At 37.4% G+C, this 15,268-nt stretch overlaps 1 protein-coding gene across 1 annotated transcript; it reads right to left on the minus strand.

The window, feature by feature from the left end:
- Positions 1-204: 204 nt before the first annotated feature.
- On the minus strand, positions 205-15,020 carry LOC141838456 (callose synthase 5-like). The gene is made up of 42 exons (XM_074725941.1): positions 14,795-15,020; positions 14,564-14,664; positions 14,138-14,259; positions 13,973-14,069; positions 13,750-13,860; positions 13,502-13,627; positions 13,328-13,420; positions 12,601-12,692; positions 12,385-12,517; positions 12,137-12,274; positions 11,978-12,054; positions 11,794-11,881; positions 11,581-11,709; positions 11,399-11,513; positions 10,111-10,442; positions 9,316-9,368; positions 9,178-9,238; positions 8,990-9,071; positions 8,865-8,914; positions 8,662-8,748; positions 7,212-7,334; positions 7,030-7,136; positions 6,862-6,946; positions 6,614-6,774; positions 5,875-5,998; positions 5,689-5,783; positions 5,461-5,584; positions 5,225-5,376; positions 4,808-4,917; positions 4,580-4,705; positions 4,427-4,495; positions 4,153-4,342; positions 3,166-3,277; positions 2,958-3,077; positions 2,762-2,877; positions 2,589-2,672; positions 2,344-2,456; positions 2,036-2,265; positions 1,158-1,955; positions 981-1,031; positions 705-890; positions 205-612 (listed from the first exon to the last, which is right to left on the minus strand). The coding sequence occupies exons 1-42, from the start codon at positions 15,018-15,020 to the stop codon at positions 382-384; spliced, it is 5,820 nt and encodes a 1,939-aa protein (XP_074582042.1). The 3' UTR covers positions 205-381.
- Positions 15,021-15,268: the final 248 nt, after the last annotated feature.

The raw sequence follows: 15,268 nt of genomic DNA on the forward strand, positions 1-15,268 counted from the left end.
ACCAAAAAAAAAAGTGATTTTAGTTCAAAATAATTTATCAATTAAATGCATATATTTATAAATTCATAATTACATTTTTTTTTTATGCATATATTTATAAATTCATAATTATATATTTTTTTTGTTTACTTTGAGGAAGAGGATGAGTTAACATTGTTGTCTTCTTCTTTCTCCTTCTCTTCCTCTAAGGTCATCGTCGCCATGCTCCGGCGACCAACACCGCCCTTCTCCTCCTACTCACCTCCTTCGTCCCGTCGTCGACCGCTGTTTCTCCTCCCTCGTCCAAATCTCACCGATTGGCAAGAACGCAGGAACGAGCATCTTTGGGACAAAGGAAAATTTCTTCTTCTATTTCTTCAAAAAGAATGACTGAATGCAACTTCAGTTGTACTTCTTTCCTCCGGTCAGAATACGTGAAATTTGCAGTCCTCGGCTGAAGGCCTGGTTGAAGAGCAGCCTCGTCTGGAACTCGGAGACGAACGGGAACCACGCCAAGACAGCAACCGGCGAAAAGATCAGCAGGCCCATCACGTACTCGTACCCCCTGGCCAAGGCCTTGACGGAGCTCCACAGACCCAGAGCCTTCGCCATCGGTCTCAGTGCCTGTGCGATCTGCTCCAGTAACGAGAACGAATTTAAGAGTTTGTTGTTTCAAGGATTGATACGATTAGACGATCGAGGCCAGAGAATTAGCGATGCTGCACCTGAAGCAACGCCCAACCAGTAGGCATGAAAGCGAGGATGCTGCAGAAGATGTCTCCGACAGTCAGATTGAGGAAGATGAAGAGAACGATCAGAGTTCCAACCAATCCGATGAACAGGAGCAGCTTCAGCAGCCGGAACAGGAGCTGGAAGTCCGCGCTGAATGTCTTCCTCCCCATGGACACCACCTGCACACGATAGTTCTCGATCAGTCAAATGAGAAAAGAAGAAATGGTTCGACTCAAGATCATCTACCATGCAAAGCTGAAATAGCTCACCTTCAGTATAAAAAATATCGCTACGATCACAAACCACGACAGTCCATACACCTGATCAATGCACGAACATTAGATTAGATGATGTGTTTAAGTGGTCAGTAATTATGATGAACATGAAACAGGAAGGCAAGATAAATGCTGTAGAACAGTGAGATTGGATTGTCTGAAACAACTTACGATGATGCTTTTGTCGTTATTGGAAACATGGAGGTGATAAACAATCCCGTACTGGAAAAGAAAGAAGCGAAGAGAGAGGACAATTTCCCAGAATCTTCCTAAGAAGCCAGTTGACTGCAGGTGCTCCTGTTCTTCATCCCACCAAGATTCCCAACTCTTGTTTGCAGGAACACCGATTCCTCCCCAACTGTTCATCCATTTGCTCCAGTCATCCCAGTCCTCCACTATCTTTTGCCATTCGAAACCCGAAGGGTTGAAAAGGAATGGTGCAAACAGCCATGTGCCAACCAGGAACCACATTGATGAAGTCAGAAGCAAGTATGCGATCGAATCAGTTGCCACTGCACCGTAGATCTGATAAACTACGAGCATTATCATCAACTCCAACCCTTGAACAAAGTGGCTTCGGGAATACATCCTGTAATTCTCAGCAAATTTTACATGTCGGACCACAAATCCACGTCCAGTGGCTCTGTATTTAGCCCCACCATGCAACACTGTTCTTCCAAAATAGTGTGCTTTTGTTCCCAGGGAGAATGTGAAGAACACCGAACAAAGCTGAAGCTGCATTATGATGAAGTCGCTAACGGCGGTCCAGAATCCTCTTTCAAGTCCAATCTCCATGACCATTGGTAAAGCCATTAGCAAACCCAATTGAACCACTGACTGAGATGCCATGGCCGACTCTAGAGCAGTGTTGCCTATCTTCCTAGCCTGCTTCATAATAGCATCCTCCAGCCCACTAAGCGACAAGTAAAGTCTTCCGTACAAGAAAGCATAAACTATGATCACAACCATCTACATGTAGTGCAAAGAAATATTAGAAAGTAATGGTTATACAGAATTATTTGAAATTGAGAAAAATGAATAGATGTTACCATCGAGCTGATGTAGAATCCAACAGTTGTGAAATAACATGATAGCATCCTGAAGAAGTCGAAGCGATGCCCCAGGCGATAGATATCTCTGCTGAGTATTTGTTCTCCATTGCCACAAGCAACTTTTGCTTCGAATAGAGATATTTGGTTTAGTCCAACATCACGACCTTTTCCAACCTGGATATACTCATGATGGGTGATATTTCCACGTCGTAAGGTGGAGTTGAAGCCTGATAGTGTAGTAATATGAGTTAGGATAAACAACAAATCAGCTGGATGTAAAAAGAAAAATATGTCAGCCACATCACCAGCAAATATATCTTCACTTAAGTTGATCCCACGAGATGCCTTGCTAATGCCACCTCTAGTTATGTGAAAGATTCTATCAAACACATCTGGGTGACCATAGTGAAACCGAACTCTGGATAAATTAAATGATAAGCCAATTAAGATGAATCATAGAATCTTCCATAAAACAAACAGGTCAACAGATTTTATATATGCATATACATATATGGAAAGGAACTTAGAAAAGCAAACAATAGAAACTTACTTTAATGGGTTCGCAAGGACCCTTTGTCCGATTGTTACAAAACTGGTTTCTTGATTTGACATAAACCATGCCAAAGAGGATACACTGAAACAAAAATAACCCAAATGTATAAGATCATATCTCCATGGATCGGAAAAAGATATATAACCTCCATAAGTAATCACGTATTTTACCTTCCTGTGAAAATATGCTCACGTACACCTAGGATGGTAGGCTGACGTAGTCCATGGTCTCCATTGAATTCTTCCAGAAGATTGCGCATTTTAAATGCCTCTTCTAGATAATTATCCTACATGTTTCATGAAAAGGATAAGCCCTGATAAACTAAAAACTAAATAAGTCAATAATTAATTCAGAACTTTTTGTTACCTGATTCATATCAATAACCTGAAGAGCTTCACCACGAGTGAAGATTATGGCATGGTTTTGATTCTCTGGTTTCCCTTCACCTATCTTTGCCGCCCCTGGTAGTTTTATTCGGTATATTTCCTAGAAGAGGGGGGAAAAACAAAATATATCAGTATGTCATGGCTACGGTTCCTAATATTGGATGAGTTTATCACGAAATGTGGGTTACCTGATCACGGTTGTCAACTGCTTTTACGAGCACAGAGTAGTAGACCTTCTGAACCTTGTCACCATATCTTTCTTCAACTTCATCGATATATGCAACACGAAGGGAAGGGTAGCTACATTTATGGAATATTTAATGGTTAGATTCATTGCACTATACATTTAATAGAAGACAAGTAAAATCATTAATGAATCATTTCTCTTTTTTCTTCTTTGCAACCACTGAAGATGCAGTGTTAGAACAAAACTAGTGAATGCATTACAAAACAATCCAATCTCACAATTAGTCCAACAGATTTCCTTTTTCACATCTTATTTGCTTAAATTTTTAAAAGTCAATCCATAAGAAACCAGTAACTTATCCCCAAAAAATTGATATTCAGATTAGCATGTAGAACCGAATAAGATGGTCACTCATTCATACATACACCTTTGATCTACATATAAGAACGTGAATGAGCATAGAAGTTAATTTTATACTTTATGCATACTTGAGAGCAACCATTCATGAACTTCAGAAATGGCATGATCTTCCATATGTAAGTTATACTCATCATTTGTCAGCTTCTCTTGCCATTCCTAAGTTTTATTCAACCTTTTACTTTGTTTGTGGATGAATAATCAATCAAACTCAGGCTCGCATAAATAAGAAACTTAACTGTGGTTGTACTAATTGGGTATCAGAATATTGCTCTAGATAGACACACAGAGCGCATGAAAGTTGCAATCCTTGATGTATGGATTATATATGAAAATGAACCCCATAGTTTCTGATATATATTCAAATTGCAAAGAACATGCAATTCTAAAACTACCAAATTATTGTTTCCACTCAAATTTTCCGGCTTTATATATTAGCTGTGAGATTGAAATTTATGTTTATACCAGCAACATTAAGGTTGATATTCAAGGAAAAAATTGGGCTATAATAATAAGCAAGAAAATTTGAAGAACTAGACATTGCTAATTTGCAAAAAAAACAAACACATACTTAACCATCAGGTTCAAAATGTCCGTTGCACGGCGATCTCCAGACCTTTTCTGGCTGCCATAAATTTGGCACGTGGCAACGTATGTAAATTTCATGTCTGCTACAGCATCAAGTTGAGCAAATAATGATCTTTGGCTCTTGTTTTCTTCCTCCATTGGATCAGTAAAAGTTTTATATCCCTCTAATATCTCTGGAGAAGCATGATTTAAATAAGAGAAATCAAGAAGCCAAAGATCTTTAACTAAGTCTTTAAAACAAAGAAGCTAAGACTAACCACTTTCTTGGGCCATGTCAAGAAAAGCTTGAAGCTTCAATGCTCTACGATAGTACATCATACCTCTCACTGCACAGTGTTTATATCAAATGAAGTAGTTGCCCAAAAATCTATTTGATAATAAGAGTTTGTAGTATGCAGTCCATTGTTTACCAGTTCTACATAGTGTTTGTCCCCTAAGAGAGGCCCAATGACGAAGCTGTAAAACATTTTCTTCATTGGACCAAACCTCACTTTCTCGTTTGCAATTGATCCTCTCCATAAAGTTGTTCCATTCATCTAATGCAAATCATCAAACAGATTAATGCAATGACAAAATCATGAAATAAAATAAATGGCTACAGTGAATCTCAGATTGACCAGAATAGAAAAGAATAAAACCTGGATAGATCTTTTGCAAATAGAATATTATAGAGATGCCATCTTCATTCTCCAAATCAAGGTCACTTTTGGAAAATACAGTTTCCTCACTGTAGTATGGAGTCATCACACTGCAAACCGCTTTAAATTAAATCAAAGTGTTGAGAGATAATTGCCATAAAGTTGCACACTAGGGTTGTGATTATTTCAATACAGAAAAGTTGGCAGTAAGGCATCTACACCATAGCCTTTCTTGATAAGTATACATGTCGAAACTTTCAGGTGATCATGATGAGATAAGAGAGTGGAATTGTCTATCTCTAATATGAACAACAATGTTGCCGTGATCAGGATATATCAAACAAAGGTTTAGATTGAAATCATATGTACCACTCAATCCTTTTGGTGTTAAGGCATTCAGATAATAGGGTGTCATACCTGAATGACAACATTTTACGGACTCTAGGAGCACGGGGCATATCCATAAACAAAGAATTTGTGAAAAATGCTATTCTTCTACGAGCTTCAAGGTTTGTAGGAACATCTATTGCATATTCCTTCACTGTCAATAGGAGGTAAAGTCGTTTAATCTGCAGTAAGGTAGATCGTCAGTAGCTTGTTATCAACAAAAAACAAAAAACAAAAAACAAAAGAGGAGTTGGATTGAGAATCACCTGTTCTTCCCAGTATGGGTTAAGTGGAAGAGGAAACAATATTGCAGGTTTTGAACCAGTACCAGCAAAGAGTTGTCTTCGGGGTACTGAATCTTTATTACCATGGCCAAGTTCAACTAACTCACTGAAAAAAACATTAAAAATCATAAGAAAATCTCAGATCTCAGGAATATGTTTATCCAAAAATGATTAATTTAATTATTCAGGTCGAGTTTGTGTTTCCCTAACTGTATCTCATTAACCATCATATCACGGGAGACTACTTCAAGCATGTCTTGCAGCAATAATACAACTGTATCAAGTTTAGACGCATCACCCTCTTTCTGCAAGAAAACAGTTTAAGTCCCTCCTTTTTCGGCTATTAACAACTAGGCAGGATGGAGACATCAACTAACAAATCAAAGTGTGACTTACCAATATCTCAAGAAGCTCCACAAACTTCTTACATAGTGTTGGCAAGGCACTCGTCCTAAAATTGCTTAGAAAGGTATTTTTTTCAATGCTAGCTTCAATCTCTTTAATAATGATACCAATAATCCTGTCACCAAATGTGCAAAGAAAATTTCATAACATGATGATTTCATAGGAAGACAAAGCAAGAATATATGCAAAATAACCTCGCATGAACTAGCTTTCTATCATGCATAGGATACCCAAAGGAAAGTTGAAATAAAGTGGAAATTCAGACAAAGCTTGCAGAATTCAGAAATTTCACAATGAATTGCTTCTTCATAAAATAAGAAGGCAAAGTGATACGATTGCTTTTATAGATGACATCTCCAAATTCTCATGCATAGATTTACCGTAGTACTTTCGAATAGAATATCCTGCATGATTCTTTTGGAAGCTGAAATGCTCCTTGATATTTGTGATGACTAATACTATTACGCATCAAGTTATCAGAAAATGATGTGCGCTAAATTTACCAGTTGTCACCAAATTTCTGTAGTATCTCCTATTAAATTGTCATTGTGAGTAATCAACTAGGCCATTGGCCATGAAAGTAACATAAAAAAAATCTTCCAGAAAAAGGAAACTTAAATTTCAATTTTCAACATTCTGAAATGCAAAAGAAAAATTAGTAAGAGTTTAGACTCAAAGCTAGAAACTGTTTGCTTTCTAAAGATCCATTCGTGAAGGATTTGCAACAAACCTTTTCTCATTCTCCCCGACGACAAGAAGATTAAGAATGAGCTTAAAGGACTCATAGCATTCAATGACAGCACATTTCATGTACTCGTCAACACAGATACGCTTCCAGAGATCAGAATCCTTTGCTTGAAATTGAGCAGCTGTATCTAGTGCTACAGGTATCTGTCCAGAAAATATTTGAATTTACAGAAAACAAACATCAAGAGTCACAACACTCAATAAGCATCAGATACGGTATCAATAATTTACCTTGCCGGATAGCAGGAATGGTGGCCATTGTATCACCTTCAAGCTAGGATCGGATGAGTAAGGAACTAGCAAAAGATCCATCTCCCTGAATTACATAAATAGATTTTGAGTCCCCCTTGAAGAAAACCAGCAAATATTGAATGTAAGAAAGTAGACAGGTAAGTCAACTCAAGGCCTTTCCTATCACTTAAAAGGTCTTCCTCTCGGAAGCTGCATATCACTTCATTCCAAAGCTGAGCAAACTTTGCTGCTTCAGTTCTCTTACTTGGAGAGACCTAATTTTGCTAGGTATTAGACGAAAAGGACCAAAATGACAATGTGAGAATACACAATATCAGTTTCAGGATAACCTCAGCAAAGCGCCTCGATAAAGAGAATCCCTTGTGACGAACTTTCTCGGATGGAACAAGATATGTGTTGACAGCTCCAGGCAAAGAATGAAACCGTGATCTCAACATGCCTAGTGTTCGTATCTACAAGAAGAATTAGAAATTTGAGTAACAAGAAAACAATAAATATAACTTTAAGTTGACATGCAACCAATTATCAGTCATTATTATGTTAATCAGGTTGTCAATTAGAAGTCTATCAATGAGAACTAATCTGTATATGCAAGAACATAAATTTCAAATAAATTTGTCAAGTAACATGACTGTAAAACCTAAAACCAAATAAATCAATCATCAGCTTGTCTCCCTCTCCCCTATGCAGTAACACTCATCGTCTTCCCAATTCGTCAATTCTCCCTCTTCCCTATGCTCGGTTGTCGATGTGTCGTGTCTGTTCATCTTGAGAGGCAGAGACTGAGAAACCCAAATCAGCAACTGTCATCTAGCTGTCTGACACCCTATCTTCCTCTGAAGATTTAGGCATTGCTCTGACTTATGATTCATCTCCTAATGCTGCTGTCGCTCTCCCTTGTAGATTCCAATGATGATATTTCTCCCTTGACTCGTGACTCCCAGTGCTTTGTTCCAGCCTCAGACTCCACCCTGCATCCCTACCTCCAATCATCAACACCAACAGTGACAACTTCCTCGGCTCGAGTTTTTCATTGAACCCTACTCATGCCCACCCCTAGATATGGCTCTGTATGAGGAGGTAATGACTCACAAGGGCACATGGTGCTTGCTATGAGGATGTGTTACTCGCCGGCACACATGGATGCAAGGACAGTTATCATGCATAAGAGGCACAGGAGGAAACAGGTAGACGCATGCAACTGATCTGAGGTAGAAGAGGTTGTTAGATTTGGTTGTTGATGATAAATTTGGACACAAAGTTGGTCAAGAGATGAGAAGGCGAAGAGACAAGCAGGCGATGGATCTTGAAGAGCTTCATCAATAGAATGTTTCAAGGACTCAGTGTGGACAGAACAAGAAGATAAAGAGGTGGATGAGAGAAGGTTGGTTGCTCCTCCTTGATCGATTACCTCTTTAGGAAATCCTAACCCAAAAAGAGGTGTTCTAATATCATGCAAAGTTCAGACAACAAAAATAATAAATATGTTGTAAAGGCATATTACATGCATATCGGACTCAGTATAGAAACCTAAACCTAAAATAGCAATGTGGAACTGCACCAGTACACTAATAATCCTATTAAGCTAATACCTTAACACACTTAGCATTGTTGGAAGGGGTTTAACCTTGTTGCTTCCAATCCGAATGAGGAATATCTCATATCCAATGAGGTGCGAGACACCTCATGGTGAAGACCCAAAAAAAAGAAGAAAATCTACATAATTTTATATTTGTTTGAAGAAATAAATACAAACACAGAACTTGAATAATCTTTTACCTCTCCAAGTCGACCAAATGCTCCTGAGACACCTCCATATAAAGTGGAGAAAATTGCATACCATATTTGAGTATCCATAAAATACACCTGTGAAAAGTTTAACTTGTCATACGTGATTCTTGTTGATGTTAAGTACAAATACCACTAATAATATAAAGTACAATGTCTAAAATCAAGAACCACAAAGAACAATATTGGCATACCAAGATCACAGGAACCCAGAGCGCAATAATAGCGCCAAGATTACCAGGAGCTACAACAAAGATGATTTGAACAATTTTAATCAAATAATATCTCATGTGAACTTGTGAAAAGTTGAGCAATATACCATGGGGGAAAAATTCATGCCAGGCGAAATGTACATTATGAACATTCATTATATCTTTTGTGGGCTTTATAAGAGGTTGTATCTGCCACATTGTACAACATGTTGAGAGAAAAGAATCGTCCCATATTCTTAATTGAAGCTATAATCTATAAGAACATATGTGCAAAAGAGAGAAAAGGAGAAGTTACCTGAAAGAAGTAACTAAATGCAAACTTGGAAGATAACAGCAACACCCAAAACAATGTGTACCTTAAAAGATAACAATCCACGTAAGAATTTTACAAAATTTCCATAATCAAAACAAAAACAAAGATTTATAAACTCACTTGAATAGTACCAACTGGCTGTCATGCATGCCACGCCCAACATAAATCCTTGGCTGAAAAGAATTCGAGAAATATGTTAGGTTCCTAAACCTTCATAGTTGAAGTGTCTGTTGATTCATAACTAAAAGAAAAAGTATTAGTAGGAGATTATCTATAAATATAGCTCCCTTCCTCAAGACGAAAAGATACCTTATACAATTAGGTTAAGTTATGCATCACAACCTTCCTACTTATAATGCCTATTGATTCCATAACTAAAAGCAAATGATCATTTGACTAGTATGTTAATATAAGAATACTATAATTCGATGAAAGGCATTCAGTTCATTGGAAGGGTGAGATGTACCATGGTGAAGATTAAAGTTGTGTTTCCTACAAGGGAAAGAAGCAAGCAGAGAAATATTGACCTTGTTTGTATTTCCTTGGGAGGAAGGGGAAAAGGATAGTTTCCCTTATAAGAATTTCCTAAGAGAAAGGGAGGGCAATAAGGAAAGGAGGGAAATTTTAATATAAAATATTAATCGATTAAAAACATTTTAAACAAAACTAATTTCAAATCAAGATAATAAAAAAATAAATGGAACAGCATTCCACCCGATCTGGGTGGAAGCCAATTTCAATATGGCTGGGGAAATAATTCTCCCACTACTTCCTCAGTTTGTTTTGGGCAGAAACTGAGGGAAGCTACCTGGATAAGTTTTTCAGGAAAAAAAACTACCGAGATAAAATTCAAATCTTTGAACAAAAAAATAATTACCTCCCGGTAAATAAATGGGAAAAAAAGGGTCTACACACCTGAGACCACCATAAGAGCATCCGAACAATGCGCCATTCTGAATTCTCTATCCATCTACGGAGCATAGGAAATAAAAATAGCAATCCTGTTAAAACATTAGGCAACACATATAGTGCCACAGCCATAGTATATAAAGGTGGAACGCCTTTTATCAGATGAAGGTACTGCAGAATGCCACCCAAAGGCAAATTTATCTGTGATGAATCACTATAACACAGAAGAAGAACTACAGACCATGCAAGACTCACTAATATCTTGAGGACATTTCTCAAGATATTAGTAAATTTCCGTCTATGATAGCCAGGGAAATTAAGAACAAGATCAAGAATACCTGTAATGAGAAGAAAAAAAAAGTTGATTAAGTGAGAACACAAAATCATGGTGGCTGCAGCAGTCTGATGAATAGAAGAGCGAACCAACTGAAAGCTGATACTATTTTTTTTACCATGCATCCGTTCTAAAAAATAAATTGCAATGAACCATAGACAAATTCAGTGCATAATATTAGCTTGAATACTATAATATTGTAATATTCTTGGTAGACAATTTGTCAAAGAACAATAAAATATTAAGTGAAATAGAGAGTAGACCGAAATATTTTGACATATATTCTCTGACTAAGAGGAGATCTATTAAATTGTGCAAACAGATATAGATGACTCATCTCAAACTAGTTCCACAAGATTAGTTCATGTGCCAATGTTTTCAATTACATTATGTTTCAGTCAAATATTTCATCACAATTGATCTTATATTGTGAACGAAATATTCTTCCCATTGAGCATAGAATCATTACTTATTGCAGTGAAATCCATAACAGACTGCCAAGAACTATTAGTTATCCTTTCTCATTTTCTCCTCAAAAGATTTGTTCTCATCTTGGTTAAAGGATAATATGATCATTATCATACACATCAAGTACATCTAAGGGAATATATCAATCTATTTTGAATAGCCAATGACTGCTTATGTCCATCCATAAAAGCTTTGTGGTGCAATACTCTATATGGCAGCAGTCAATTATTGTTTTCTTTCTCATTAACACCATCCCAGGAAAAAGTTGAACTTGGAAAACAGAAAATGGATGTGAATTCTCTCAAACAATCACAATCAATCCATTATCATCAGTCACATACAATATGCTCACAAGAAATCACACTCATGACTCGTTCAGGTCCAAGGAAGCAACAATAATGCATCATATAGTAAGGCGAATTGCACATAAAGTTTTCTATTAGTGAGAAATATAGTGATAACAATAAGTTATGAATTGAGAAAAAATCATACTTTTTAGCAGATGCAGAAGTGCTGCTGTTATGAAAATGCTAGATAATGAGTATAACATATCTTTCTGAAAAATCTGTGCTGGTGAATAACCACTCCAGGCCATGATTATCATTGCCTGAATAAACAACAAATTGGATTATATACTGGAATGATGATCAATGTCATATATGACATGATATTACCTGTAATGCTATTACATAGAAAGTCCACATGCGAGCAAAACTTCTAAAGATGTTCCAAAATGTTCTAGTCTCAACAAAATTTTCCTTCCCTGTGCTTTTATTAGGCAATTTTTTGGATGAACGTCCAACCTGTAAATGAGTTTTTATCAGTGGCAACTATATTTAAAGAAATCAATTAGACAGTTGGAATTATTAACAAGTTCTGTATCAGACCTGGACTGTAGGCCTTGATTGCCGTATAGATTTGAAGAACTCCCCATCATCTCTCATAGGCCAGCCCAAGGAAAAGCAATCAGCCGACCTAGTAGTTATGCAGTTTGCCTCAATCGTGGAGATTAACAAAAAGATAAACAACCTACTGTGTTAATCTATTAGTGATCTCAATCTATTCACAAACCAGAAGTACTCATTTAGGTCATCATAGTTACACCAAGCTGAATGTGGGGCTTTACCATTATTGCTTTTTTGAGCTTCCTGAAGAAATGTAAATCATCATAGCTTTGTTGTTCCACCTATGATGCATAATCCTTAATTTTAGCCTTTGAGGGGCGCATACCTTTTCAATCACACGATAAATCGGGCTGATTACTTTCTTCAAGAATGCTTCATCATCTCCACCATATGAAGATCTAACATTCTCCCCTGTCACAACACTGACATTGCCGCCCAACAGACCACGTAGCTCATATGCCATCTAAAAACCATCATGGATTATCATTTATGTAAGGAAAACCAAACTATTTTAAGAATAACAAGGTAATGTCAATATAACCAAAAAGAACATATTTCTGTATGGAGGTTCACATTGTGGAATATATAAGACAAGCACTCTGGCATAAATCGAAGATTGGCAGCTTCACCCCAGATAAGAAGAAACAGGCCCATATATAGGATCTTTCTCTGTTGAATCTCTTGTGGTTGTAGGCCTTGTGCAAGCCTAAAATTAAAATATAAAGTATTAGATGACCAAAAGAAATCATTTTATAGTCTAATAAATCAACGAATAGAGGTCTCAGATACCGTAAACTATGTTTCTTTCCCAAGAATTTGCACCATGATTTATAGTTCTTGAATATTTTGTTCATAACTGCATCAACTGCACGATCATCTAGCTGTGATGGGGAACTAATTCAATTACAACCACAATTTATTAAAAAAATAAAATATTTGCATTTGAAGTGAGAAATGTAAGATTGCTAATGAATACGGTAACACATTATGATTTACATGGGGAAACTAACATGGATGATCCTAAGCATGGGAAAATTTCTTTCCTTTTAGAAACACACAAACAAGGAGATCTTAGGTAGGATAGTGCAATAATAATATAAATCTATTCTTCTATTTGGTTGTCAATATAAGATAATAATAAGGAAACCACATGCACTGCATGGCTGCAGCTGCACACATTGAAAGGACCATGACACAAAAATGATTGAAGAAACGTACACTATATCAAAATGGCTGATATGAGAAAGATTCAATATTCAGAAAATATTAAAAGACCTCTAAGCTATCAGTAATTTGTTCATATCAAAAGGTTGTCAGTACATCACATCCAACTTTAAAAAAAAAAGATATACGTGACGTGATCATACCTGATAGTTATTTAATCATGCAACCAGATTTCCAAAGTAGATTCTTAAAAGAACAAAATAACTCAAATAACAATCAGAGGATCACAATATTCATCAATGAATGGGCAAAAGATATTGTTTATCTAACTTATGAAGCTCGATATACATGCCTTGTGAAGAGGCTCAGGCTTCGGAGACAGCCTTATGTGAAGGTTGGCGAGGAGCAAGATCAAATGTTCCCTTTGATTTCTTACATTGTCTCTCTGTAAACAGAAAAATATTAATGATGTTAACAATATTTTTAAAGAAACAAAAGACATATTTGTTATTTGCAAATGTTCTACCTGAAACCCAAATGTGACTCTTAACCAATCAAGTAGATCCAACTCTCTTGTTTTCTCCTTTTGCTGACCAACAGAAGGCCAGTTCAAACCCCGCGTATTCTTCAGGGCTGCTACGGCTGCTTTTATCTGTCAAATTCGAATGTATTCAAGTTACTGATTTGCTTAAAGCTACCAGAGTACCTTGTTTCTCCCTATCTATAATTACTCCCAAAAATCAATACAGTCATTTGAAGAGTTAAGAATAGTACCTCCTCGAGCTGCATGATACATTGTGAAGCACCAGCAGCATCCAAGGGAAGGATGTTGTAGGGTACATAAATTTCGGTTTTTTCTTGGACATCTCTGGCGGCAGCAATGATCTGCGCATAGATCACCAAACACGGATAAGAAACTAAATCATTCCCTCGCATAATCTCAAAGGAGACAAAAGGGTAAAAATCTGATTGGATCAATTTGACATCGTGGACGAACCTCTGGGGCAACTTCTTCAACTTTCTCGCTCTTGTTAACGGCACAGAGAACCTCAAAAAGGATATTAGCGGTTTGATAAGCTTTCCCGAGTTGAGCTCTGCAGACAGAAACATGTTGATGCCGCAAGAATCACAACTGTAGCAACAAAAACGAATCCAGATTTACCTGTCGGCTTGTTCGCCCCTATCGAGAGCACGAACATAGTGCTCGTAGTATTGCTGATAGAAGCTCTCGATCTCTCGCGCATCGCTCTTCTTCACCCTTCGGGAGAGACTCGTCGCGTTGTCCTGGAATGCGTTCACAATATCGAAAATTTCATAGGTAATATTTCATTTCTGCCCCTGCACTTCACCATTTCTCAAAATACCCTTGTAATTTCAAAATTATCAAAACATTTTAAAATTAACAAAAAAAATCTTAAAATCATCACTATTCAAAATTTTGCAATTCCATCCGATTTATATTATTTTCAATGATATTATAATAATTTCTAACTCTAACAAAATAAGATTACATATTTATAATTCTAAAATGTTTAATTCTTTTGAAAAAAAATATTTAATAAATAATGATTATTTAATTTAATTTTACCCGTTCAAGGCGTTGAAGGAGAGCAGTTTTGAACTGGCGAACTCCGCGTCCGGTTGAACTAGGATCGAGTCTATGTGCCTTCTCAAATGCATAAAATCTGCCTAAAATTGAAATAGCAAAAAATAAAGGAGTAAATTCTAAAACATTTCATATGCTATTTTTAAGAGTCCATTATTGTTTTTATAATTAAAATATTTTCATTTAGTTTCCTTAAAAAGAAAAGAACCGCACAGAGATAAGCAACGCGAGGGCGCTCTGCCTCGATCTTGGAGGCAACCCGAAGGACCGGCGTGATGCTGTCCAGTGACGCCGGCACCACCTCGTTGTCAAACACCTCCATTGAGAACGTCGCCGTCGTGGGATTCCTCGTCGATGCTCGTCGCATCAACCCTGGCGGCCCGGAAACCAGCCCGGCCGCTGGCATTTCAGAAGCAGACCCTTGCTCTGCGCCTCCCATTATGCGCCGCCGCCTCGATCGTCTGCGCTCGACTACTAACTCATCAATGTCTTGACTGTAGCTTGGCTTTCTTGGCCCGTCGCCCTGTCGCCTACGCAAACCGACCAAATCGATATCAGTTCGAAGTTTACGCCTCTTTGTGAAAACGATCAGAAGGAAGAAGAAGTTGATGATGGAGAAGACAGCAGACCTTCCGTTTGGGGAGAACGAAAGGCGGTCGCGGACGAGGCATTCGAGTGCGGGAGGAG

Source organism: Curcuma longa, chromosome 11 (genome assembly GCF_044706935.1).
Source record: "Curcuma longa cultivar G26 ecotype Majalengka, Jawa Barat chromosome 11, ITB_CL_G26_1.1, whole genome shotgun sequence".
Lineage (NCBI taxonomy): Eukaryota > Viridiplantae > Streptophyta > Magnoliopsida > Zingiberales > Zingiberaceae > Curcuma > Curcuma longa.